At 38.8% G+C, this 23,952-nt stretch overlaps 2 protein-coding genes across 9 annotated transcripts; one reads left to right on the forward strand and one right to left on the reverse strand.

Annotated features, from left to right (window-relative positions):
* Positions 1-787: 787 nt before the first annotated feature.
* USP16 (ubiquitin specific peptidase 16) lies at positions 788-19,731 on the reverse strand. Of its 5 annotated transcripts, none has more exons than XM_010395808.2 (18): positions 19,654-19,731; positions 17,558-17,656; positions 15,780-15,961; positions 15,049-15,152; positions 12,641-12,744; positions 10,714-10,895; positions 9,625-9,717; positions 8,858-8,988; positions 8,418-8,505; positions 7,803-7,881; positions 6,837-6,928; positions 6,054-6,110; positions 5,035-5,202; positions 3,782-4,451; positions 3,427-3,521; positions 2,143-2,229; positions 1,733-1,886; positions 788-1,115 (listed from the first exon to the last, which is right to left on the reverse strand). In XM_010395808.2, the coding sequence occupies exons 2-18, from the start codon at positions 17,616-17,618 to the stop codon at positions 991-993; spliced, it is 2,472 nt and encodes an 823-aa protein (XP_010394110.1). In that variant the 5' UTR covers positions 17,619-17,656; positions 19,654-19,731; the 3' UTR covers positions 788-990. The 5 variants fall into 5 exon arrangements, with proteins under 5 accessions (XP_010394110.1, XP_010394109.1, XP_010394111.1 ...); XM_010395807.2 differs by having other exon boundaries at positions 19,582-19,697; XM_010395809.3 differs by lacking the exon at positions 19,654-19,731 and adding an exon at positions 19,176-19,291.
* On the forward strand, positions 19,459-23,870 carry RWDD2B (RWD domain containing 2B). 4 transcript variants are annotated; one of them, XM_010395802.4, is made up of 5 exons: positions 19,459-19,664; positions 20,487-20,705; positions 20,797-20,864; positions 22,005-22,370; positions 23,072-23,870. In XM_010395802.4, exons 1-5 carry the CDS (start codon positions 19,617-19,619, stop codon positions 23,307-23,309), a joined length of 939 nt encoding a protein of 312 aa, XP_010394104.2. In that variant the 5' UTR covers positions 19,459-19,616; the 3' UTR covers positions 23,310-23,870. The 4 variants fall into 4 exon arrangements, with proteins under 4 accessions (XP_010394104.2, XP_010394105.2, XP_010394106.2 ...); XM_010395803.4 differs by lacking the exon at positions 19,459-19,664 and adding an exon at positions 19,806-20,365; XM_010395804.4 differs by lacking the exon at positions 19,459-19,664 and adding an exon at positions 19,806-19,998.
* The last annotated feature ends 82 nt before the right edge of the window (positions 23,871-23,952 follow it).

Raw genomic sequence — 23,952 nt, forward strand, 5'->3', positions numbered from 1 at the left:
GAACTGCACTTGAAATCCAAGCCACTTCAATAATTAATCCTTTTACTACTCTTGCCAGCACTACTCTTATCTCACAACCAGAAGGGAGTGGAAGGCTAAATCAAGTCTGGAACTATCTTTTGCCTAAATAAGGCTGCTCTACTAATGCTGGCTTTATAGTCAGTTGTTGGTGAGGCTGAAAAATAAACTCAGCAAGTTTTCAGAAGGATTGGCGTACTGCTAGAGTCAGCTGCACGAGGACTACCGCTGATGGCTCTAAGGGTTACAAGAACAAGATGCCCATTTTCTTAGTAAGGCTGTTGCAAAAAATGCACTGAATGTAAGCAGCTGCTGCTCTAGCATGCCAGAGCCAAGATTTTATTCACATGAAAGTCAACATGAAGCTTGTGGAGAACTTCACAGTTACAAGTCACTGCAGGACTACTGGTCTTATGCCTGTTGTGTGGAAAGACTACGTGGGACTGCCTGTAATAAGAGTGAGCCAAGCACTCAGCCTTGCCAAAACACCAGCAAAAGAATTCCTGGAACATTTGCAAACTTGAGGGCTCTTCTATTGGACATAAACCAATAGTGGAAAGAGAGCTGAAGCTGCAATTGTCTTGGCTCTTGTGGCTCTTGTGGAGGAAGAAACAGCTTCTTATGCTTGGAACCCAGGTCTAAAAAACACATAGGAACCCATAATAGCCAAGATTAACTATAGTTCAAAAGTAGAGCTGGTTGCTTTAAAGTGAAAAAGCTGCTGATCAAGATCTATATCTACCCAAATTACTCACCAAAAACTCAAAGCTGTAATTTTGAAAAAAACTTTTATTGAAAAGTAGTGGAAACACTGGAAAAAGTATAAGTTAACTGCTTGTCAGTGTGTCTAAAATGCATAAAGTGAATTCCTGTTATACAGTAGCTCCAACATGTTAACATGATTTGCAAGTCTGCCTTCTCTCACACCTCTGAAGAAGGTGGCTGCACACACAGGAAGGCTCTTCTGAAGAGTTACAGCAGCCTCTCATAGAACAGAAGATAGGCTTGGGAGCTCAGCACTTTGGACACAGAGACAGGTTGTACGTGTGTATCGCTGATGTGGAACCACTGACCTTTGACTGGCTCAGTTTCTAAAGCTGTGAAAGGAAAAATTTAGGAGTAAAAGTTATTACAAAGAATTGAAGCAATCAGTTCTATTAGTGCTCTTCAGTAAGAATCATGGAGTACAATCATAGAATCACTGAGTTGGAGAAGACCTCCAAGATCGAGTCCAACCTGTGACTGATCACCGCCCTGTCAACCAGACCACAGCACTTAATGCTACATCTGGTTGTTCCCCGAACACCTCCAGGGATGGGGATGTCACCACATCCTTGGGCAGCCCCTTCCAATGCTTAACCACCATTTTGTCTTCATGTCTTCCTGATGTCCAACCTGCACCTCCCCTGGCACAGCTTGAGGCCATTTCCTCTTGTCCTGTCACTTGTTACCTGGGAGCAGAGCCTGACCCCCACCTGGCTCCACCCTCCTTTCAGGCAGTTTTGGAGACTGGTAAGGTCTTCCCTGAGCCTCCTTTTCTCCAGGCTGAGCCCTCCCAGCTCTCTCAGCTGCTCCTTATAGGACTTCACCAGCTTCATTGCCCTTCTCAGAGAACTTATCTGCCATGGCAGGATGTTGGAACTACATGATCTTTAAGGCCTCTTCCAACCCAAACCATTTTGTGATAATTTGTAAAATATTTCTAATGACTTACCTTGAGATTGTCCTCGAAGGACAAGATCAGAGAGGTGGCTGTTCATAGCTCTCATTTTAACATAGGCAGTGTAGTGCCCAAACCTCATTGTTCCGCTGTGTTCAACAACTCCATAGAGAGAGTACAAGACCTTTGTATTCCCTTCAGCCACATTCTAGAAAACCACAGGTTTAGCTATGTCAGCCAGGTGCTGAGTTTTGAAGAATGCAAACTCTTTGATTTGTTTGGTGATGAAATGGAAACTGGTTATTAGAGATTCATGCAAGCACTACAGTTATGAGCAGTGAAGTACAAGTTATCACACAAAGTAACAGGCTTGACAAGCGTTCTACAAAGATTTTGCTATGCAGCTTTGTTGTGAAAGCACATTAGAACATGGGAAAGGAGAATCTGATTGTTTTCCCACTTACTTTACATTTAGCTGTACAGAAAGGAGCCAAGTCTATCACTTCTGGGAACTTGATATGCCTGTTAACCTTCCGCAGATTAAATCCAGCCTTAAACAACCAAAGTAGAGGAAAACCCCATAATATTAAAATGGAGCATATTAAAACCATGCTTAGTTACTCTATGTTTCAGGTTAAAGTTTCAACAATACAAAATTAGTTTTACATTACGCAAAACTGGGAAAAAGCAAACTTTTTTTTTCTCTGATGTCCAGTATTCCAGCATTATTTCCTTGCTCCCACATGCTGCACTGGAGCACAAGTTAAGATGGCTCTTCAGCTCACTCGTACATTAACGTAATGGTAACAAAAGTGGAAAAAGAATCAGCTCTAATGCACTTCAGTAACTATGAGGACAAGTCTTGGCTTCTCAGATACTGGAACATGCCTGAGGATCTGATCTTAGAGCATCCAAACTGATGCAAACTGTGCTCCCACCATAATCACATAATTGTAATAATCACATAAAAACAAAAGGAGATGATGGCAGAAGTTATTTTCTTCATATTTCAGTCTCTTGGAATAGGCTACATATTTCCATTTTCTATATGAAATTGGTTTTCATCTAATTAAAGTTGCCTCCCTTATTTTTCAAGTATCTTGACCTAAACACTAAATGGGTTTAAATTTAGAAGAGGCAGTACTGCCTCCCTTTCCTTTCCTCCTTCTCTCTTGAAAAGCTAAAGGCCTGAGTTAAAAATTTTTCTACAATTTGGGAATAAAGAGGTAAATGACTTTACTTCAGCGTCTGTAAATAAAACTTAAGTTACTTTGCTTTCCTTTCATGCTTCCTTCTCCCCCACAAGGCTCAGAATCCTCTTTTCCACTTCTGCTAACTTGTTACTTACTTGTTACTAGTAAGGGATCCTATTTACCTGTACTTAGTGAAATGCATGAGCCCATGAACAGCTGTAATAGTAGGAAACCATTAATGCTAAGATTCCACTTTAATACAGTAAGCAGTAAGAATAATGAGGGAATATGTTGTGAATATGCTCACAAAACAGTGTTTTCCAGTTAATTAGGGGACTATTCTTTCAGAAAAACACTCCTCAATGCCTCGAAGACCACAAAACACAATGCCGCACACAAATGCCTTCCAAACTTTGGGAAAAAAAAACCAAACTAGTTTTATAGAAAATAAAAGTAACGTTAGCATGTTTTCAAGTTAAACTAGTACAACATGCATATGTACACATATATACATATTAACTTGAGGCTATATACATGTGTCAGCTTGCTACTTACATGCTGAAACCTCTTTAAGTGAAGGGTTAAAATTGGAGGAGCTAGAGAGATGAGCATCTGCTTTTTGGCATTAGTATAAACAAACTTCTTTTCACCTGCAGAAAAGAAAAACCACCAAGATTAAAACAAGTGTTTTATATCAAAACAAATGTTACAGCAGGAATTTTCACTATTTAAACTGTTACAATGTCATCTACTGCAAGAACTGAGAAGCTGAGCATTCTCCTTTAATACGATGAATGAAAGTAGGCAAAGTTATACAAATACCACTTTAGGGATAATTCCCCCACCTTTACCCACTCAAGAAGCACATAGGGATATATTTAAAGTTTTCTTTTAAAAAAGTTTGTCATACTTTTTATGTTGTTCTTTGGTCCACAATGCCTTTGTGTACACACATCACACAGTAGTTTATTGGTCTCAGTAAGTGTTTCATTACGGGTAAATTGATACAAACAGTGATGGATTGAACCTTCCTCTGGGTTCAGCTCTTCCCTGTTTGCCAGAGTACAAAATGCTGTTTCAGGGTCATCTGTAGATACTTCGCACGTCTTGCTAGGAACAGGCTGAAGGCCATCCATGGTACTCATGTCAGATTCACTGGCACCCAAGTGGAGTTTTGAAAAGTCTATAGCAAGCTCTTCCTCATCTTCATTGTCATCATCCTCCTCTTTCAAAGACAGGTTGTCAAGGCCATTGACAAACTTCATAGGAGAATCTAAGCCTTCCACAGAGAGATCTGTGAGAGACTCGTTTTCTTCACACTCTTGTTCTGGCTTTCCTGTATTTTCATGCCTGCTCTGAATTTCTGTACTATTTCCCTGTATACTCAAGTCTTTCTGAGTTAAGCAGTGATCTTTGCACTCATGTGATGATTCCTCTTCTTGCTTCTTATCAAGAGTTTCAGAGCTCATTTCAGTCTCTGATTCTTGCTTGTACTCAACATCTATCTCTGGCTGTTCAGTTGCACAGAGATCTGACAAGTGAAGTATCTTTCCTTGAAGTTTTTGCTGCCGGCGCTGGCTCTGCACATTTGAATACATAGAAACAAGAGTACAAAACACAAAGTAAGCACGAATTATATTCAGCATTTCTTACCACTTCTTTATCAGAATGTTTGTTGCATACCATAGATGCATAAGGCAGGAGAGGGAAGAATAATCTATGATTTAATGATAAGAGGTGATCAGTTCCACTAATACTGAACTTACCCTCACTCAGACATAGTTCCCATTGCTCCTTGTTAAGCAGTATCATCAAAATACAGCTAATTGTTCCCTTGCTATCTTCCTGATCCTTTCTTATGTCTGTATTCTAAAGTTTTGTGAATATTCTTGCAATCAATGACTGGAAAACAGTCTGATACAGATTAAGGCTACTTCAGACAAGCAACAAATTCTGCTGGATATTATTATATTATTCCTACAAACCAGTGCTCAACAGAACATTTTAACAACAAAGACATGGGTATAATTAAGTCTTTTCAGTTGTGCATTTGAAGGAGGAGAAATTTTAAGCTGTCTCCTCCTTCATGTAAACTAAGGAAACAAAACCAGTATATTTCAACAGAAATAGCAAGCACAAAGTGAAATACCTATCCAAACCAACCTTGGCTTGTTTTCTGGCCTGTTTCTTCACTTTTTTCTGAAGGTGCTTACTTGTACCAGGGGGCTCATCTTTCTGCTTAAGGTAATGGTCATTGATTTTATCCTCTTCATCTTCGGACTCCTTTTCTTTGTTTTCTTTAATGTTTTCTCTCTTTGTAATTTTCACTTTCTACAAAACCCAAAAAGCCACAGAACAACCACAGAAATAGAGATGTTATCTGAGTTTTCAGCTCAAATATAACATTTTAATGATGTAACATACAACTAACTCACACCCTGGTGTTAATGGAAGGAGTGTCTCACTCCAGAGAGTCCGTATGAAACAAGGACTTGTGGAATGAAACAGCATGTAAGAGCAAGGCTATTGATGGCCAAATTCTGAACATGTAAAGGGGCAACATCACCGTTGCCTCTAACCGATCTCATTAAATGCATTGAAGAGTCATGTTTTACACAAGCAGAGACATTTTCAGTTGAACATCCTGCCACAGAATTTTTTTGCTTCTGCTAAAATGAAACTTGTTTGTGGCAGAAGTCGTGATCTTTTTGGCTGTGGGGGTTCCATTCCAGTACTTATGAGTAAGCAGTGCTACACCACAAATGTGAAATATTACATATACAGATTATCAATACAAAACACAAAGCAAATCACGTACTTTGAGTGTCTGGAGATCGACCAAATAAGTATTCACATACTATCCTATCAACATTTCTTAACTTTATTCCATAACCTGAATATTAGGAGAAGTGTTCTTGGACTCAGTGCAGGAAAATGGATGAAAAAAGTGACAAAAAACCCCCAAAGAACTCAAACAACCTGTGTGATTTTCCAGAGACAATTTACGAACCACAACTTACAGGAATGACTCTCATGAAAAATCTTATTCTTTATCTTTCTGTGCAATTTTGATTTGCAAAAGAGACTTTTAGAAAGATGCTTAAATGCTGTTCCTAATGATTGTATAATAAGTGTTTCCATATAAACAAAAAAAATATAGGCCATAAAGTACTATTTCTTACCTGAACATCTAGTATGGGAAGTGACAAATCAAGGAAAGGCTCATGGACCAAGGATACCTTTAAATGAATAATCAAGAGTCCAATTTAATTTTGTTTGGAAGCAGCTGGCTTGCTGTCAATAGGTGTATTTGCATGTTTACATTCAAGGCCTGCTTTCACTTGTGCCCACAACTGTAAAACACAGCTCATTTACCTCCACAAATAGCTTCCACTGACTAAAATCCAGCAGTCACATTACCATAGAAATGAGCAGGAAATATTTTTATGAATTTTAGTTATCTAGTGATACTGCACCTTAAGGCCTAAGAGACTCATAGCTGTAATCTATCATGATATTCCACTAGCCCACTTGCTAATACACTCAATTACTTCATTCTCAGGATATATTATCCCAGTAGTGCTTTCTTCACTGTCCTCCTGGCAATTCCATGGTCTTTTCATTGTGGGAAAGGGGACGATGAATCCCCTGAATAAAAAAGGAAAGGGCCCCATAACAATTAATTTGCTCTACGATCTGTACCACTGGAAGGTGTTCACTGAGAATCTAGGAGGGAATTCTGGCAGAGGCAGCTTGCTGCTGACCTCTTTTTCTGGAAGGCTTTTGAAAGGAACTGAAAGGTTAACTTTATAATACAAGGGAAGTAAGATTCCAGCCAAATAATGCTCCTTTTTGAAAAGCATGCAGCTAGTCAAGTATTATTTCTACATACAGTCACTTTGGGGTTCTCCTGCAGATTACAGGACATTACACTCTAGGTTATTCAGAGCAGGCAGTTTACTTACAGTTCTGCATTCCTCACACATAATTGTGCTGGTTAATTCTCCACCAAAGATTCGATCTACAAAACTTCGTATTCCATTTTTCTTTTCATATTCTGAGAATTCAAAAAGCATATAGTAAAATTAATAATATTACATACAATATACTGGCAACCAATTTCATTACCGCAAACCAAATAAGAAAAGGAGAATATAACATGCAAGGTGTATGATGGAACATGTTGGCCTGTTCTGGTTTCCTCAGGATAGCAAGTACAGCAAGACTCTTAAATTAAGAATCTTTTGTGTATCAAAAGAGTGGGGGTGAAAACACATTTGCAGAAGACAGCTTGGTTAAACCATACCCTACCACCTTCTCTGCTCAAATGCATTTCCCTATTTTCTCAGAAGTACTGCATCTCAGTAAGAACTCCTGTTTTCTCTCAGGACTGAAACAACTATCTGAACTTAAAAAAAAACAAGCACCAACTTTTGTCTGACAAACAAAACCAATTTCCTCAAGTTGTAATTTCAGAATAACACGTAGTCTGAATTTAAACTGGCAACTCATCTCCTAAGTCACGTTGAAAAGTTTAAAAATTTCCCTGTTCATTCTTTAAATTTTTTATACCACTTTTAAGTAACAATGGACTATTAGCAGCTGCATAAATTATATTCACATGCTAGTATTTTAACTTCTTACATGTTTGAATGATTAATCACTGCCCAAACATATTTTAATGTATGATGTCTACAGAATCAACTATCTCTTATTCTGTTAAGAAGGAAATGCCACCAAGTTCAGCAAGACATTTAAATATAGACTAAAACTATTGAGCCTCTTATTCTAGATGCACACATGTTCAAGAGGTGGCAAAAAGTTGTACAATTAGACATGTATCTTTTAGTTGATTCTATTAATGTTACTTTATATACTTCAACAAAAAAGGAGATTTTACAAGTTACTGATGCTGTGATAATTTATTTTACCTTTAATTTTCTTTTTAAGTTCTTCTTCATTTTCTTTGTTAGAGTCACTCATCGCCTTTAGTATTCCAACACTTATTTGCTGAAATTTTCAAAACAAATATACTCCGTAAAATTTTCTAAACTAATTCACTTAATGACTTCATTTTACGATGTGTTTCAGATGGAGGAAAAAGTAAAATCTTCACCAATTAAGAGAATCAATTCAAACAACACAAGTACCTGTAGAACTACACAATAGTTCCCATAGATAACAACAAAAAAAAATCAACTGGAAACAAGGTGCAACCATAGTGTTCCAATTAGTATGTAAGAAAATCAGTCTAAGGATTGCCCAAATTAAAACTGGCAAAAAAACCCCATGGAATTTCTACAAGTGCATTTCAGAAATGAAGACATACGGACATTCTTTAAGGTGACTACATATACTCCACACCCACTTTTTCTGCGGGTTCTCTTTGCTAATATGCTTCAAGTTAAGTCCTGTGGGCAGCACAACCACTCTATGGAAGCTGACATATCTCAGAAAGTATGGTTTTTCTCCCCTCAGCAGGAGAAAGAGGCTGGGTCTGGGGTATGAAGAAGAAAGGTATGCACAACTATAACTTTAGCACTCACCTGAATTTCTTCTGTTCTCATTCCATCAAGTAAGTAACGAAGCAATTCATGACTGTCTTGCTGCTGATAACCTTTAAATCGTATTGCTCTGTTAAATGAAATCGTAAGGTATAACTGAACTCAGAGATAAACACAGCAAAAACAACTCACACCAAACACACATGGACAAAGTCTCCAGAATGTATGTATATAAAAGCAACACGTGTCTACATATACTATTTTCTAAAAATATGAAGCCAGCTCATCAGTATGTCACTAAGTATCTTTCATTTTACTGCTATTCATTTATATTTTGGTCTTCTTTCAAAAATTGTTAAGTATTCTACAAATTTTATATGCTGTGTTCTGAGCTAGAGATAAAAAAAAGAGAAAAACTGACAGTCTTTCAAACAATAAACTTTTTCATACTCACTATGACATGCAATTGTACAGATACTCACTTTTTACAAACCTGAGCAAAAAGTTCCTTAGGCGTCACTACCCCTTTTTTTGTCTCTTGCATTTCTGTCACGAACTGATGCATGGCTAGTGTTAAAGGACCTGGCTGATCTAGTTTTATTAGCTGAGGTTCCTGTTTGAAATAAAAGCAACAGAGCTGTTTTGCCTTAATTCAGTGACAGATTCTTCAGCAGTAAGTTTTTCCTTTTCAGTTCCTGAAAACATTATTGTCAAATAGAATACACAAAATTCCAAAATGGCAGTAAGTTAACCTGAAAAAACAATGCATGGCTTATCATGAAACAATAGCAAAACTCAGTTATTTATTGCTCAGTTCAAAGTCTGGATTTCTTGCCTTTACTAGGAAAAAACCCGATTTCTGAAAAAGGAATTGTGCATCCAAATCTCTCACTGTAGTGACAGGTGTGTTATTTAAGTTAGTGCTACAGACATCCTCTAGTTTCCTATTTTGCATTTAGACAAGTGACACTATAGCAAGAGTTACACATTTTCATCCTTCATATAACATCATCATAATGCAAGCACTCCTTCTACAACAGAGTATCGAATCACTGCTCTTACATTGTGAACAAAATACCTCCACTGACTTCAGAAGCAGCTTTATGGAAATCAGTGGTGAAGTTCCTGCTGATTTTACATCTTAATCTTGTTAGTATTTAGCTGGAACAGCTTTAAAATCGAGAGATAAATACTGCTTGTTTCCTTAACTGGAAGGTGAGCACACACTACAGAGGTCAAAGCATATTACCATGCATAGCTCAGGTGACTCAATTTTAACTGTTGTGCCAGGCATTTTAGCTTCTTTAAGCAGCTCCCTCAGGACTGGAGTTTGTGATAAATTCTGTAGAATATAAAAGACAAAGAGATTGGAAAATGGGGACAACAGGAAGGGCAGCGGAACTCCGCTAGTCATGGAATTTGTAGCAACCAGTTTAGCAGCAATTTATTTTCCCAAACACAGAACTAAAGTGGTTAACTACCACTCTAGAATCTCCATCTGTGTTTAAGACTTAAAGGTGAATTTCATACAGCTAATGGGACTTCCAATGCCCTCTATAAACATTACTTCAGATTGCAGAAACCCTAAATATATTATTCTTCAACAGACTGATCTTTTGACAAGTGTATTTACTAGCGTCTGTTTCTAAAACATCAAAAGATAAAATGCAGTGTGGGTATTTGCTTGGTTTAAAAAGTGTTTATAAGTAAATCAAAAGCAGTTTACTAAAATCTGCAAGTACAGTGGGAATTTTGAGTAAAACTTCAAGTATCAAGAGCCACAGAGCACAAGATCACATGTCAGTTTCAATACACATGAAAGAACAAGTTTATTCTATGCTTCTCAGCTGAAGAAGTCACACAAGATGGCAATGGCTGCAACATGCTCATCCTGTTTTTTTCCTCCAATATTTACTTTTGACTTTCTGTAGTTGAGACATTTTCATTGCAATAAACACCCATGGTCTTTGAGTACTCATCTCTTACAGTCTAAGAAGCCACAAGGGTGATCTGTCAGACTATTTCATATTTTTAAAAAATAACTAGAAGTTGGCATGCTAATTTTATGTCAGTGAAAAATGCCCTCCCTCAAGGACAAGGCAGTTTATTGTATTTCCCCTTAGAGCAAGTCTGAACCTGCAGCTCCGTTTCTTCGTATTTCTCTGGGCCAACACACTATTTTTAGAAAGAAGCCATCATTCCTGGCAGATAAAAAAATCACATTCTAATTGTGTCATGGTAAAATGCTGGGGGCAAGGCTGTTGTGGGCTGTTTTTCATTTTGTTTGTGGCTTCTTTCTTATTCAAAGTTTTTCTAAAAACAGCAACAAGTCCTGTACCTGCATCACTGCATTAAAGAAACATGTATTCCCCAAGTTACTAAGTCCTTTCACAGTGACTTCTCCATTAGCAGCTGAATGAGAATTTTCTTCCTTAAGTGAAACTTCTTTTTCTTGTTCATTTTTGCTGTCTTTTTCTACTTTCTTATTTTCAACTTCTTTGTTCTCTTGTTGTTTTTCTACTGAAATAATACAAACATACCACATATTAACATAGTAACAGGGTATAGGCCAGGAAAGATTATTACAGTCAGCAGCAATCTATGACGTTTAGATATTATACATATGATAATTAATTCTTTAATTTTTAAATATAAAACTACTGGTTTAGGTTCTTAAATTGTCTAGGTAACAGAAGTTAAAAAATAAACAGAACAAAACAACAAAAACAACAAATCAAGAACCCCCTGAAAGAGCATTTCAAATCAGCATGTAAATTAAACATCTCTTGGCCCACAAGCCATTCATGCCAACATCCTCTGAAATTCTTCCAAGTGTTATCTCTCATTTTATTGCTGTGTCAAAATCACCTATGTGAGGGCTTTCTACAACATCCAACAGGCTCCCACTGTCAAAGCATTCTCATATTCATTTCATGTACCTAAACAGATGATACTGAAAGGTTTATAGTCTTCAAGACAAGTTAATAATATTTTCCCCCAAATTATTTTGGTGTACTGCTGAAAATTTCAATGACCTGTTTAATAAAGCCATAAGGGAGTTACAGGCAGTTTTCAAAATAACACCCACACTGATTCTGCCAGTTTGGCAGTCAGCTATTGATTAGGCTTCTGGTAAATAGGGCTGTGAGCTAATACTAACTTTAAAATCAAGTAACATCAGTTCAAAGAAAGCAAGGAAAACAGACAATACAATCTTTGGACAAGAAACGGATGGACAATGACACACAGAACACATGAAATAGGCAACAACTGCACGCAGGTATTCATTGGTTTTCCAGTTCAAAACTGAGAAGAAAATTTTGGCAACTGATATGAAGTTCAAATATTAGATGTAGAGTAATTGTGTATCTGGGAAAGACTGACCACTCAGAACACTCTGCTCTCCATGGGAAAACCTCAGCTGTTTTCTGAACAAATTGAATTCAGAGACAGCCACGTGGCATTGCTGTATGTTTGTGTTCCATTTCCCACAGGGCCTGTGATTTCACTCAAGGGTTGCAATTTCTGACAGTCATTTGTTATAGCATTTATTTTTATATGCAAATTCTTCCAATTTTTCTAGTGGAAATGCCTTGTACAAAACCAGTTTTGCTATTGTGGAAACTAGGTGGTTTTGCTGCGTTTGTTTTCTTTTAAACAATCATATTTTACAGATAGACTGCAGGCTGAACACAGTATTTTAGAGTTCTAAAAGCACTGCAGCTGCCTATACTAAGTGTACAGACCCAGTGACAAAACCTCCGTATACTCCTTCCATTACTGGAGATTTAGTCATTCCTGATACATTCACAAACACCCACAAAAATACTTTAAAAAAATCAAATCAAATTATCCTTAAGCAATGACAATTTTTCTTTAGATCTCAAGACAGACTGAGCAACACTGATGAATAAACACAGCACCCTAAGTACTGAAAGTCAATTGCCTATTTGCAGAAAAAGTGACTGTCACATTTTTTTAAAAAGTCACAGTAAAACTGTCTTTTTTTTCTCCTGTTCTTGTTTGTCTTGTCTGTAAAAGTTTAGGGGATGCTGAGCAAAATCCTGATCTAATTAGATCAACGGGCTAGAACATTACTTATGTTATCAGATTTGTGACAAAAAAGATAAAAAAAGGGGAGAAATTAGTTTTTCCCTTTACCATAAGGTGCTAAATCCAATTTAGTGTAAATTATGGATTTAAAGTACTGTCTCCAACACTTAGGAGACCTTCTGATTTACTGTATCTATACTATAATTACTTACCTGCATGTGATGAGTCAATACCAACTTGTTTTCTAACAAAATCCACAGTCTGGCCCAAAAGGGTTGAAGTTTTATATGGAACTTCATTATCACATAGGTAGCACCTGTCTCCGCCGCCCCCAAAAGAAAACAATTAATCCTATTTTTTTTTCTATTATTTAAAAATCCTAAACTATTTGCTTGCTTGATGCAATTCATTACACAAAGTTATAAAATTACAAGGTTTAGTGTAAGATTTAGAAATCTTAGGGAAGAATCCAATCTACTTATCACAAAAATAAAACACTAAAAAATTTTCTTTAGTAAATTATTTTGGTGACTGGCAGTTGCAATTTACAAGTATAAATTAGACTCTTAAGAGATATGCTTAGAAACCTTGCTGCAAGAAAAATAAAAGCTGGGAAAGTTTTGCCAAAAATCAAGAAACTAAGATATCAGGCCCTAAAGGAAATGACTCATGAATATTATGGCATGGAAAAATATTTTCAATATTCTAGCCAAGCAAATACTTAATTGTATTTAAGTTGCATAAGAAATAATTCAAGTGTCCACCATTAAACCTGCAGACTTTTATTCCCTCTTCTACTGCTGATACAAACTCTATTTGTCTCTTTGTGAGCAAAGAAGTGTATGGTTATACCAGTAATCTGCTTTAGACAAAATTGTGGGAGAAGCTGCAGTCATAAAGGCTCAAGAAGGGTAAAGTGCTGACAGAACACACACAGCAGAAAGAGTTTTACACGTACCAATTTTGTAGTTCCACCCAATCAACTCCTTGAAGAAGTGGCAAAAGGTACTGATACTTCTGCATTTTGGAAAACACCAATTACAGTTCTTAGGCAGACTTCAGGATTACCATAAGTCAGACTCAACTTTCGGATATTAAAAGCAGAAGTAGTCTGCAGTAAAATGTTTCCCCAAAACTCTAGCATCCCTGGCATTAGCTATAATCATCACATTTCTTCATATCTCATTAAAAAAATCGGCTCAGCTTTTGGATCCCTGATTGTTTATCTATTGTCTATCTGGTTAATCATAAAAATAGGCATCTCACTCCTGGAATAACAAAGGGTATTTACTTCCATGGTGTGTTTTAACACCAGAACCTTCTACATGTGAAAAAAATTGTAGACAACCTTGAAAGAATCAAGGGATTGGAAAAAGTTTTGTTAGGGATGGCTGTTTGACCAGTACTGAAAATGTGTACAACAGCACTTGTAAACTCAAAAGAGCAGAACTTAGTGAATTCCTAGAATTGTTTCCTCTCCAAAACATGCCTTTAAACTGTTTACAGTTATTACTTATATCCAATTTGAACCACTTTTGCATGCATACCATAAAGAGATTTAGTCACACATTCATATAATTAATAAAAGCAAAAGCAGTTTTGATCAGAATTTTTGTACTAGGCCCACTGTGAAGTACAGTTCGTGACTGTGGGTTTTGATTTATAACTCATTTATAGCCAATGTATCAATCTTTGGTTAACTTATTGGGCAATTAAATTCTAGAAATTCTAGAAGGAAGCCAAAACATCTTACTTTGACAACTTCCTCTCATTTGCAAATATTTTGATTAAAAACCAGGGAATATAAAGCACTTCAAGCCCACGATTTTAACACTAATTTAAATTCACAAAGAGAAGTTCAGGAGTTCATTAGTAATAATGTTATTAATAATGTCCATTTCCAGTCTAGAATTCATTAAAAGTAGTGGTTGTTACACATAAGTGCAAAGTATAATCAAATAAATAGATACTGTTATATATAATGAACATAATGACAGATACTAAGTTACAAAACCATGTTACTAAGCAAAACAAAAACTTTATGTCAAGTACAGTATTTCTGTATATCATAGTTTAGAAAATTAGGGCTCCCCCTTATATACAGAAGTGTGTAATTACTTTGAGAGAAGCAAAAACTACCAGGGACATGGATTTTGTATTGCTTGATCCAGTAGCATCTTGTAATTCTAGCTGCGCTTCCTGTCTACATGTGGTATTAGAGAATTGTATTTACCAGGAAGATAAAGGTAAGGTTGCCACTAAGTGCACATCAGAAAGAACCTTCTCCCAAGGTCGAAACTTAAGATTTAGAGCTACAGATCAACATTTGTTTTCATGTGTCAGTATTCTGACCAAGTAAAAGCAGTAAAATATGAAGTCAACCACATTTACTAGTTGGTCAAGTTCAACCTTAATTATTAAAATATTCTGATCATAAATTTTACAAGAAAATAATACTTATTCTGCAAATCTCAGCAAAGACTGCTGGGAATTACATGTTTGGAAACAAAATTTTAATAGATGCCTAGAGAGAAATCTCAGAATTCACAAAAAAAGGACAAATTATATCCCAGCCTCTGTTGCTCTCCAGCTCCTGTCTTGTGTTGCCTGACAAACTCACCACACACTCCAGTTGTCCAAACTGAGAACCAAACAGTGGGGATCTGATCTTGGTGTTTTATAATGCTTTAAGGCATGCTGGTCTGCAGAATTTCTGTCACAGCCCTACAATATCGATAACCACAATTGTCACAAAATCCACTTGACTGTCAATGAAACATACATAAAGTCAGATCACAAAATATTAAAATGAAAACTGTTCAATCACGTTCAACTAACTGGAATCAACAGATAGCTATCTATTTCAAAATATTTAGTTCTGCAGATAGATAATTTACTGGGTGCAGAATAAAGGTGCTCTGGGACTGAACGTTTAATGAACAAATTCCAGTTTGAACACCTGAAAGAATAAAACAGAACAAAAACCTCTTCAGCATGCAGAGTTCCAAGTTTCATGAACTAACATGAGCATTAAGATCTTGAAAAAATCATAGATTAGGAGCATTTTTATTTTCTCAGCAAAATAATTCAAACTTTCTAGGAAACAAGTCCTCAAGATGATGTTTTGGCCTTAAGCCTGCTAAATGCCTTTGGGCCATCTTCCAAGTACTTCATTTGACATTCAGAGCAGGCATTTTTAAATCACACTCTACAGTATATAAAGTCATCTAGGTAGCACCACCTTTACAATAAAAAAAGAGACACTATAAGAGTTTAATTAGAAACTCTCTTGTTCCACTATATTATGAGACACTGAAAGGTATTAAGACAAATTAACAACAAAAAAGATACCCTATGGCCACATTTTAGGCATAACCATATCGAAGTGCCTTCATCAGTCTCCTCCTCCTCAGCCTTCTCTTGTGTCTTACTGTCTGCCTTGCAGTCCTGACAAACATGCCATTCCACACTCTGCAGTGCCTTTCTCAGATGCCCTTGGTCCAGTCCTTTACGAATATGCTTGCACACAGGTTCTACAAATTAAGAAGCACAAGAAGGATGTAGGCAACATAATGAATGCAAGTATTGAAGACACAGGCAGCAATCCAGAAGCTAGGATAGTTTTTCTAGAGCCAAGGAAACACTGACAATTTATCAGAGCATCAGAAAGAAACCTATTGTTACCACCATTTACAATCTGGGTATACTGTTGCTGCATCCTAAACTTTACTTTGAGGTGCTTTTATTGCTCAGATAGTGTGACAGCTCTGAATCCATCTTTGTTGAGGCAAGATTACAGCCCCAAGATTGCAAACTTCTATTGGCATAAGCTGAAACCAGTGTAAATTTTTGTACCTACAGTTCTGTTCCTGTCCAAGATTCCAGGATTTTATCAAAGTGCAAACATAGATATTCAGAAGCATTCTTTTAACTTTCTGAAAAACATGAGCTTCATCTACAACCTCAAAATTGTCATTTAAAAAACAAACAAAAAAATTTGGTACATTGGCAACTACTATTACAGTGGAATTATTCACCATGATCAGTCTTAGTTTCATTTGTGGCTTTATAAGACTTTGTCATTGTAAGACCACTTACGTATAGGCAAAAAAGTGAGATGCCACCAGCAGCTAGAACATAACCGATCTCTTTGCAGGAGAAAAAGAGGAACAGTTACAGCAGACATTGACCCTGACTCCAGGAAACAAAAAAGCCCCCAACACCCCCAACAACCAAACCAGACAAAAGCAGCTAAAAAAGGCATCCATTAGAGACAGAAGCTAACACAAGAAGACCAGGACAATCAGGAAACCAAAGCAGAGTAGACTTAAACAGGCCATCCCACCAAGCCTCCTCAAACTCTAAGTGCTCTCTCTCCCAACTAAATTAACCTGGTTCAACTCACTTCCCCAGCTGGGATCAACAAAAAAGATGGGAAAGACACAATCTGTGACCTGGCAGATAAGGTGGTAGGAGAGAATGCTACACAATACAAGTAAAAACAAAAGCTACAATAAACAGGGTAAACAAGATTAAAAAAAAAATTTCAGCACAGGTGAGATCCAGTGGAGCTAGGAGAATAAAATTTAGCATTTGGGATTAGGAACTACTAGGAACAGAAGAACAGAAAGAAGAGGTTTTAACCAAAATACACTATGAGAGCTGAAATGCCCAGGGTCAGTACCAAATTAGCAGCTAGAATAAAGGCAAATTGCTTCACAGAAAGTATTTTAATCACAGCTTTTACTGCTGAGGCAAGAACCTTCTGCAACAAAATTTTCACTAGGAAAAAGCAACTTAAGCTTAGCAGCTGACTCCACAAACCCTTTATATTCTGAGTAATTTTACACAATCTGTATCAGTAAACGACTGTGTGTCCGAGTTTCCTGAAAACCGGAAACTAATCTCAGTTTTCAGGACAGGATTATTATTTTCTAGCATAGTTAGAAAAGTCATGACACCAATATTTCTTGCTAGACTTGAGTTTCAATTAAAAAAAATCCAGATTTTGTAAATGAGACTTCAAAGCCAGTGACCAGTGTAAAGGCCTTCTAATGTTAATCAGCTTTCAAGACTTCTTTGAGGTTAAAAGAAACATTAGGTCCACAAACTTCTGCAAGGAAACATACTCAGTATATCCGGAGACTCATCAGACTGTGCAGTTTTGCCTTTGATGCGTTTCTTTCCCATACTTGTACTCTGTAATTTTTCCTAAAAGGAACAGTGACCTAACAAAGAAAAACAGTAAAATTAGAAGGTAGTCTTGGTTTTCCTTGTTCATTGCTGCAAGAATTATTGCAGTGACCAAGCTGTGTCCCTTGAGGTGAATTAACTTGTTTTAATTTGACATTTTCAAACCAAAAAAATATTAATTATGTTTTAACATGAAACAATTGTAACTGTTGTATAGACAAGATCACAGTGTGAATTACAAAACCCAAATGATTAAAAATGTTAAATCAAAAGCATTGCACAAAATAACAAAACTGAAAACTCTAGTACCAAAAATTCCTATAAACTTTAAGGACTTTAACTAACACCACAGGGATTTTATGAAAAAGAATTGGTTTTGTCCCAACTAAAACTTGGAAGTTATTTGCATTTGTAACCTTTTCGTTTTGTTTACTGCAAATTCCCTGTGTTTTTGATGAAGTCTGACACAGGTAAGATACTCTTAACATATTTGAAAAAATACAGACAGTCGGAATTCTGATTTTTCAATTTCTTTACTGTGGAAAATTTATCATCACCTTCCCCACATATCAATCAAATAATTCAGATGGGTCTGTTACTCACTATACCTGTGGACCCTTCTTGACAAGAGTGATCTACCACTACATAGTCCTAAGCCAAGTGCTTGGCTTCAGATAGGTGGCTACTGCAGATGTGACAGAACATTTTTAGTTTCTAGTCTGTAGCACCTGTGCCTTACCTGACAGAAGATCATCCAAAAACCTCAGATAAACTTAAAACTCTACATATGCTATACAATGAAAACAAGGAAGCAAAAATGGTTCAAAATCAAGTCTCTGCAATCTTTGCAGGCTAGCTTAACCCTGCTGTCCACCCTTCATGTAAACACAACCAGCACTAAATCTGACCTTTATCAATCCACATTTCCAAATCCATTTATTTGCTTGTACGTGGCAGCACACCAGCCCCAGAGCACAACTGCCTGCTTGGAGCTGTCACAGCCAAAAAATTAAGCCAGACCAAGAGAACTAGAGAGAAAACTTAAGCTGGGGAGTGTTTAGGCATGATACTCATAGAGCACGTTTTGTATGAAAAGCCATTTACAAACAAGAGCATGTTTGCATGAGCATACTCGTAGGGCAGATGACCCAGTTGTTGATGGCTGGTTGGCAGCCACTTCATCGAGAGCAAAATTATCAACTTTTGCAACTTAGCATTCAATTTGTTCAGAGTAAGAAATAACTGTTCATCCAACAACCTTCCTCTACAGCACATTTTTCTGCAAAAAGCTACAAGACTTGATCTTGTATGAACAACTTTTAATTGATAAAATCCTTTCCAAACTGTCCTTGCTCCTGCCGGGAAGGCAGGACTGCATCAACACGTGGGGTTGTTAACTTAACCCACGCCGTGCCTGGGCAGACTTGTCAGACAGGCTCTGCAGCAGCCTTTCCACGGCGCAGCCCTCACGAGGAAATGCACAGCCTAAACGACCGACGCATTTTATGGTTTTTAAGATAAGATAAAGCGGTGTTTCAACGACCAAACGAGCACCTGCGTTTGACAGACACCCTGGAAAAATGCGCTCAGAGGCTCGCCTGGGGAACCCCCGGGGCGCGGCGGGCAGCAGGCCGGACCCTGTCGCCAGCCAGCATTCCCGTCCCGTGGGCAGCAGGTGAGCCCCGAGCCGACCCGAGTCGAGCCGAGCCCGGCCCGCAGCCCCCCGGCTGGCCCGGCCCGCTCCGCCCGTCCCGCGGCTGGGCCACCCCCGTGCCCCGACCCCGCCTGCTTGCGATTGGCGGGCGCCATGACTGACAGCTGCCGCAGCCAATCAGAAGCCCCGCGTGTCCCGGCCGGAGCGGCGGCTGCAGCGCGCCGGCGGAGCGAGCCCCGGACTGGGAGGAGAGCGGCCACGGCGGTAGGAGCGCGGCGGCGGCCCCGGGGGGCTCCCGTCCCTCACCTGCCACTGCGGCGGGGCGAACAACTTGGTGGCGCATGACTCCACCAGGCGGGGCAGGCGGCAACCTCTCACCTCAATCACGGGTGGGTGGCGGGGCGGCGGTCACCGGCTGCCATGCGCGCTTCCGGCGCGCTGCATTGTGGGGCTGTGGCGGGGGGTGGGGACTGGGACGTGTACGCGCATGCGCGGGCGCCAGGCCGCGTCACTTTTTGCTCCCCTGTGGTCTGAGGGGAGCATGGAAGCGCAGGGCGAGGGGAGCGGGAGTGGTGTGTTCGAGGGGCAGCGGAGGCTCCCCAGCTCTCACGACACCTGAGAGCGGCCACCACAGCAGCCGTCTGTGGAAGACGTTGGTTTGGCGACACACCAGTGGGTCCTGTCCCACCTCAGGGCAATGGAAACGGCGTGGGCTATCTGTGTGTGCGTGACCCAGAGTCCCCGGCAGACACGAACCGGTTATGATGGGCTTGTTCATAACTATTAATATACATAAAGTCTCCAACTTCCTCGTGAGGGGAGGCGGAGGGGCAGGCACTCTCTGGCGACCAGTGACAGGACCCGAGAGCATGACATGAACCTGTGTCGGGGGAGGTTTAGGTTGGGTATTAAAAAAAAAAAAGGTTCTTCTCCCCGGAGGGTGGTTGGGAACTGGAACAGCCTCTCCGGGAAAGTGGCCATAGCACCGGCCTCACGCAGCCCAAGAAGCGTTTGGACAATGCTTTCAGGCACAGGGTGTGACTCTTGAGATTGTTCTGTGCAGGGCCAGGAGGCGGAGTCGATGATCCTTGTGAGTCCCTTCCAACTCAGCTTATTCTATGATTCTGTAACTTGATTTGCATAGGAGGAGTTAATGGACTTTGTCCCATATTCAAGCCGTGTTTTTCTTCCGTGATTTTTTGTTTGCTCAGGGAACAACAGAAATGGCCAACCAAGAAGAAGCAGAGATACAAATTTCAGAGTTAGATTTACTCTCTAGCATGTTTCCTTATGAGGAAGAGTTTGCTGTGACAGACCAACTGGCTCTAGCTGAACTGAAACACTATGTTGAAAATGAGTCTGCAGAGGTGCCATCTTCAAAAGTTCAGTTCATACTGAACATAAAGGCAGAGGTGCCTAATGCCGCTATGGTACTGTGAACACCTTTTTAAAAAAATTATTTTATTACTTTGTGGGATTTTACCGCTTACTTGAACTAAACATTTGCTCATTTTTTTTTAGGTGGAATTCTCTATGGCCTGTGCTTTACCATTTAAATATCCAACTGTTCTCCCAGAAATTACTGTGAGGTACGACTGCTAATAAAAACATCTGTAAGTTAGAGTGTGTTGCACAAGTACGGTTATGATCAGAGAAAACAGTCTTTTTTTTTTTTTTCATGATTTACTGCCAAATTAAGCCAGGTGGACAACAGTGCTGAAGGAAAAACAAATATACAAGCTTATGATTTCTCTGGTGTGCACAGCAAATAAGTGAGGAAAGGGGAAAAAGTGTGAAGGAGCCATCGCCTATACAGGAGGGTTACATGTAGATACTGTTCATAGGTCTGATGTTCAAGAAGAGACACTTGTCTGTTTTGATAAAGCTTACCACTAACTAAAGGGGTGAAAAAATAGTCAAAGGTCTTATTTTTCCCCTGTCACAATCCTATTTCTTCCAGCCTTCTGATATTTTTTATTTCTGTTTAAAGAAGTAGGCTTGTGTATTACAAAATTAATTCAGCCACCATACTTACTTTTCAAGTACCTTTTTCTTGATTTTGTTTTACAGATTGGTAGTGCTGTTTGTGAATTCAAGAGTTAGCACACCAATTAAATACTAATTAAGATGTTTTCATAGCTAATATGACTTAAATAGCAATAGCAAGTGCATATTATCTAACTATGCCTGATTTTCTTGGCAGCTTGAAGCAAAACTTTTGAAAAGTTATGAAGCTGGGGAAGGGTCTGGAGCACAAGTTCTATGACAAGCAGCTGAAGGAGCTGGGGTTGTTTAGCCTGGAGAAAAGGGGACTCGGGGGAGACCTTACCACTCTCCAGAACTATCTAAAAGGAGGTTTTAGGCAGGTGGAGATTGACCTCTTCTCCCAGGGAACCAGTGACAGGACGAGAGAAAATGGCCTTAAGCTGTGCCAGGGGAGGTTCAGGTTGGACATCAGGAAGAATTTCTTCATGGAAAGGGTGGTCAGTCATTGAAAGGAGCTGCCCAGGGAGGTGCTGGAGTTCCCTCCCTGGAGGTGCTCAGTGCACGACTGGATGTGGCACTCAGTGCACTGGTTTGGTTGACAAGGTGATCATCGCTCAAAGGTTGGACATGATCTTGGAGGTCTTTCCCAACCCTAAGGATTCTGTTATTATGTGTTTCTAAAAACATGCTAAATTGTAAACACATATATACTTATACGCATTTATATTTTTCTTTTTCTTTAGGTCATCATTACTAAGCCGCTCTCAGCAGATTCTCCTGAACTCTGATCTAAAAACGTATTTGATGCAAAACTTCAGTGGCGAGCCCTGCATGCTGAATGCGAGAGAATGGGTTAAGGACCACGCAGCTGCTTACATCGACAAAGATCTTTCATCTTCCTCAATGACAGCCTCCGATGCCACGCAGTCGCAAGTCACCACGTTCACTCGATTGTGGATCTACAGTCATCACATTTACAACAAGCAAAAAAGAAAGAATATTATTGACTGGGCCAAGGAGCTCTCTCTGTCAGGGTTTTGCATGCCAGGGAAACCAGGTGTTGTTTGTGTAGAAGGTTTACAAAGTAGTTGTGAAGAGTTCTGGTCAAGGTTAGTTTTTCTTTGTACTTAAATGCCATTAGCAGTTAGAATATTGCATGTTGTCATGTTGTACATGTGGCCAGAAGGTGGGAAATCCAACTGCCTGCCAGCCTGTGAAGATCTGCAAAGTATTTGTGTTTATAATGCATGTACAACTCTGAATATCCACTGTACTGTTGGTTGCAACAGTCAAAGCAACCAGTACTGCATGGTGGACATTTATTTCTGTTTTATTTTCCTCTGTTTCACTTTTATAGAGATGGACTGCCGTACCCCAGTTGTGTTAGATATGTGTGCTGTTGTATCACTTCACATGTGTGTTTTATTCTGCTCCCATCATTTATCCTTCTGGGTGGTGCAGATTAAATAAGCATTGTAATTCAATTGTGTAGCTAAGAGTGCGTGAGAATTCTTAGCACAGGGAAGGCAGAAGTGAGCTCTGAAATGGAAACCACATCTTCATTAATTATGTTGTGAGGAATAACATTAAATTTTTTCAGTTCTGAGATATAAAAAACCAAACTCCTGCTTATGAAAGTGTTTGCATGTGAGTAGGTGGTATTTCTATCACCGGGTCATGAACCATTATCTCTGTCCATATATATACACAAATAGAATTTATTGACTTTCATGATAGTAGTTATTCCATAGTATTTCCTAAAACAGACTTCATTTTATAGGTAGATTAATATTTCTCCAATTGCTTTCAGGGTAAGAAGATTAACATGGAAAAGAATTCTTATTCGGCACAGAGAAGATGTTTCTTTGGAAGGTGGAGGACATGCTGAGATCCAGAAGCAACGAAAGTTCCCCACTTTGGAAGAAAAATGTTTTGATGCACATGGTGCCAGGGGCAGTCATATGGATTTGGGGCAACTATATCATTTTTTAGAAGAAAAAGGATGTGCTGACATATTTCAAATGTACTTTGGGGTTGAAGGGCATTGAAGGGGTTGAAGATCAGCACAGGCCCCAGCACCTACATTTCTAATTTAATCCTCATAACAGATTCCTTAGCTTTTCTGCAACAGTTGATCAGGGAAGGAATTAGTATTTCATGATTTATGTGATGAATCCAGTTTTCAATGAAAACAAATATCCAGTGAAATCCCAAATAATGAAAATGACTGTATGAATGCTTTATACACTTCTTTATACACTTTTTACTAAAGAGATACCATAGTGGCTCCACTACATCTGTTATTTTAGTTTGAGAAAAAGCAGCAGTTTAGCAAGGATAGGGCTCCCTTACAGCATGCTCCAAAACTCTGAAAGGATCCACAACCTCCTGAGTTCACAAATTTTCAGTCCTGTAATATGAAGTGTGTTTTGCTGCGTGTGTTTTTGAGTTGGGTTTCAACGAAGTTGTATCAGTGAATGCTAATTTTGCGGATATTGTATCTAAACCCCATGGTAAAAAAACCAGACATTGGTTTCTTTGGATTAAATATTTTTATTAAATATTGTATTAATGTTTCTGTACACATCCAGTAAAATCGCTAACATTCAGATCTCTAGTATGGACTTGGAACACCTTTTGTAGGGATACTTCACAGGGATGCCATTCAACAAGCGCGGGTGAAACTTTCCC

The sequence above is a fragment of the Corvus cornix genome, chromosome 1 (genome assembly GCF_000738735.6).
Source record: "Corvus cornix cornix isolate S_Up_H32 chromosome 1, ASM73873v5, whole genome shotgun sequence".
NCBI classification, from domain to species: Eukaryota; Metazoa; Chordata; class Aves; order Passeriformes; family Corvidae; genus Corvus; species Corvus cornix.

Bases quoted from the DNA above. Each gene is read 5' to 3' on its own strand.
- USP16 (XM_010395808.2), bottom strand. From the start codon at position 17,618: ATGGGAAAGAAACGCATCAAAGGCAAAACTGCACAGTCTGATGAGTCT. The intron at 7,882-8,417 runs GTGAGTGCTAAA...TGAAAATTTCAG, and splicing joins TGAGAACAGAAGAAATTCAG to CAAATAAGTGTTGGAATACT. The intron at 6,929-7,802 runs GTAAAATAAATT...TTGAATTCTCAG, and splicing joins ACTTAAAAAGAAAATTAAAG to AATATGAAAAGAAAAATGGA.
- RWDD2B (XM_010395802.4), top strand. From the start codon at position 19,617: ATGACTCCACCAGGCGGGGCAGGCGGCAACCTCTCACCTCAATCACGG. The intron at 20,865-22,004 runs GTACGACTGCTA...CTTTTTCTTTAG, and splicing joins CTCCCAGAAATTACTGTGAG to GTCATCATTACTAAGCCGCT. The intron at 22,371-23,071 runs GTTAGTTTTTCT...AATTGCTTTCAG, and splicing joins TGTGAAGAGTTCTGGTCAAG to GGTAAGAAGATTAACATGGA.